Raw genomic sequence first — 3743 nt, forward strand, 5'->3', positions numbered from 1 at the left:
TTGAGCTACCTATATAAGGATCTTGACTATTTTGAGTAGGAGAGGTTGGTTAGTTAGAGAGACTTGGCTAGAGATTAGAGAGAGAAATACACAAATTAGGAAAGTTCTTCCTCTCATCTAGGGTTTTTACCAAGGAGGAAGATGAGCTCTACCATGGAGATAGCCCTTGAGGGTTGGATGACAACATCAATGAGTGGCTAAACCATCTATTGGGGCTAGAGATAACCCTAAGCATGCCTCATAGACTTTGATGTTTTGTAATTAATGGGGATTAGTGTTGTAATTCTTGTTTTAACTTTTGATATAAATATATAAATCTTGTTTCTATAATAATTTGTGTTGTTTAATACTTCTAATATATCATTTAATTCTATTCATATGTCTATGTATGCTAGAATAGATGTTCATGTGTTTATCTCTAGATTTTGTGACATTGATGCATGTCTATGTGTGTTGATATTGTGAATCTAGTGATGGTCAAGGCATGGTGCTTAAATAGAATACTCCTGTAGTTAATTTGATGGTTCATACTTATTTTTTGATGGGTTGTGCCACAATCTTAGTTTAATTAGTTTAATTTTCATGTCACTAGTTTTGTTGTAGTGTAGTTGCCTTACTTTCTTAGATAGGTGAATAATCCATTCTTGTTGTTTGATATTCCATACTTATGAATGCAAGTAGTATATTTCTCTAATTTGTTGAGTGTGCATTGATTTTGGGCTTATGGAAAGATTAATGGCTTAATTTGATATGTTATGTTATTCACTAGATTGGCTAGACAACGTATGCTTACTTGGCTATCCATGTTAATATTTCAATGAATGGCACACACTTTCATTTACAACACATAATCCCTCTATTCCATCAAATATTGAATATCTAGGAAGGTAATACTTAGTGGTGAACTCTATGACCCAAGACTTCTCTCTCTTATTCTCTATACCTTACTTACTTTAGTTGTTTTCCATTTCATTTATTTTTCTTAAATTGTAGTTTAATCCAACCAACAAACCATCTTTTGATCATTCGACCTACTAATCCGACCTTGATTTCCAAGCAAAGATACACTTCATATCCCTTGAGACGATCCCTACTCACTCTTGCTATATTTTAGTTAGTAATGGTAGTGGCATTCTATAAATTTAAACTTACCCACTCTACACCTTTATTGCAACTTTGGTGTCCACTGCGATAGTCGCACACCATATTTTCTAATAAATAAATAAATAAAATTCTCTATATGTAGTACTTTTTGTTTGTCTCTAAAAAAAATTCCTTCTATTTAAAGGGACTTAATGGTATTTTCTTGTGTAAGCTTAGTGTGATCTTAAATTCTTCATTTTTTTTATCCTCTTTTAATAATAGCTTCCTCATAAATGTCCTTTTGTAATTTTAACATCCAAAACCAGAGTAGTTAACACCAATTAAAGCTTACTTCTAGGTTTTGATGAATACATGGCTGCTGAAGAATGGGAGAACAAAGTATGGTTTGTATGGGATTTTGTAGTTCATGTACTTAGAGGTTGTGAGAGCCTTCTCTAGAGGAAACCCACACTATTTTATGATGTAATCGAGTGTGAATGAGTATGGAATTGAAGTGTCAGAGATAAATTTTAGTGTTGAAGAAAATGCAGTTTCTGGGTTGGTGAAGTTGATACAACAAACAAAGATTTTAATATGAAATTAAACATAGACAATGCTAGAAGGGACTCACCTGTAATCTTGTTGCAAAATTGGACATTCTTCCCCAAAATCCTGCTTTTTGTTGTTCTATGTTCGAAACCCTTACTTGAATTTAGGGTTTCAGAGTTAGTGAAGTTGATACAACAAACAAATATTTTAATATACACCTGTGATCTTGTTGCGAAATTCGACCTTCTTCCCTAAAATTGTGCCTCAAGCTTTTTTTGTTCTCTGTTCCAAACTCTTGCTTGAATTTAGGGTTCTTTGGACGGGAGCCCCCTCTTTGGCCTTTTGTTTTGTTTAGGGTCGAATTTTGGATGATGACTCATCCATTTTAATTCCCTATTTCCTTTTTTTAAGCTACTTTGTATAAGTTAACAGAAGGAAAAACACTAAAATAAAAAAAGCCATTTTCTATGATTATAATGGAGCCCACTTATATATTATAAATACAAATAGATGTGGCCAAAATAAGGCCTCAAAGCATCTCACTGGAGGAACCTTATGAGAATCAACTTCAAAGGATTCGCGGCTGTCAAAGCTACTTTTGATTAGGACAACTATTTGGTATCAGAAGTCGGATTGAGTGTCATCATTACTCTAAAAACTACTGTATATACACGCACTCTACGTACATTACGGTACTAGCTACGCAAAGTTCTTTTAACCACGTTACATCGCCCAAATAGCTTACTTCCTCACAGGACATTTTCATATCTACCCAGAATACCCCCCATACGCACCAGAAGTCTCTCTCTACAGAGGAACAAACATTACAATGGCGTCTCCAACGGCTAGAGTGTCGTTCCGCATAATACTGGCCCTTCTGGTAGTGCTCGTTCTCTTCTACGTTGGTCGTCCTCTCTACTGGAAAATCTCTGCCACTATTCACGACATCCAACAAAACAAACAAACCGTTAGAGGAGGTCCCCTTTCCTCCTCTCTCCCCCTCTCTCTCTACATACTATTTTGCATTTTGATCTGAATCTAGTCTTTCTTATTGCTCTCTCTATTGTTTCCAGGTATATCTCAGATTGTTCTGGAAGCTCAGAAAACGGTGGGGTGGTTCCACGACGAGTCCGATTCCGGCGTCCGTGACAATCGCAGCGGAGGAAAGGCTGCGGCTGCTAGGAGGATTCTTCGTCAGGTTTTGTGGACGAATTAATTTCACAATTTATGTTTATTTATCACTGTATTGTAATTGAATGATGCAATGTGAGTTCTTATTGATCGTGTAGATCTGGATAGTTTAATTGCAATAATGAGAAATTGTTATGGTGTACTCGATGAATTGCTGAATCTACAGATTTGGGTATATGGTGTCTTGATCCCCATGCTTGGGTACATGGAAAATTGCTTTTCTTACAGAATTTCTGTACAGAAATTTCATGCCGACAGGCTGAGTGGCATTCTTGTAAATATCGCAAATGCGGTGCCTGATTGTCACAGCCAAAAAAAATTGCTGGAATCTATATTCTTCTTATTTTTTTTCATTTTTTTTGTTGGGGAGCAAGATTGTCACAGCCAAAAAAGTGATTTTATACTAGTTACTGTGAAGTAATTATTTTGATTTTGGTAGGAAAAGTTTTAAGCAATTTCTGCTCTTAAAAGTAAGATGAATATTTTTAAGTACTTTATTTGCTTTTGAAAGAAAAAAGTTAAAAGCAGTTTTTCCTTTCAAAAGCAAGAACAATAATAATAAAATGATAACAACCATATATAGTATGCATTATATTTTTCATTCGCATAAGTGATGAAAGTAAGATAGTGAGGAAGGGAGGGACAAAGGGAGGTCAGTAAATTCAGCTTTTAAGCTCAATGTATTTTTATAGCAACTGTCCCTGCTTTTGTGGGGATGCAAGCATGTTAGAGATGATACAAATCAATTCAGAGATCATTTGATTAGTAGATGGCCTTTTTCTTTTCTTTCTTTTTTTTTTTTTTTTTTTTTTTTTCTTTTTTTGTGTGTATGTGTGTGTGTGTGTGTGTGGCTCTTTTTAGAAAATAACATGTGAATTCATTTTGCCCCTTTGAAGACTTGAACTCTCAACGTTCAACGT

General features: G+C 34.9%; 1 protein-coding gene across 1 annotated transcript; it reads left to right on the top strand.

Annotated features, from left to right (window-relative positions):
• The first annotated feature begins 2357 nt into the window (after nucleotides 1-2357).
• On the top strand, nucleotides 2358-2965 carry LOC132295058 (uncharacterized). Its single transcript, XM_059793136.1, has 2 exons — nucleotides 2358-2609; nucleotides 2706-2965. Exons 1-2 carry the CDS (start codon nucleotides 2462-2464, stop codon nucleotides 2846-2848), a joined length of 291 nt encoding a protein of 96 aa, XP_059649119.1. The 5' UTR covers nucleotides 2358-2461; the 3' UTR covers nucleotides 2849-2965.
• Nucleotides 2966-3743: the final 778 nt, after the last annotated feature.

This window comes from Cornus florida, unplaced genomic scaffold (assembly GCF_030987335.1).
Source record: "Cornus florida cultivar Cherokee Brave unplaced genomic scaffold, ASM3098733v1 CherokeeBrave_3.0.0_Hap2_Chr01, whole genome shotgun sequence".
Lineage (NCBI taxonomy): Eukaryota > Viridiplantae > Streptophyta > Magnoliopsida > Cornales > Cornaceae > Cornus > Cornus florida.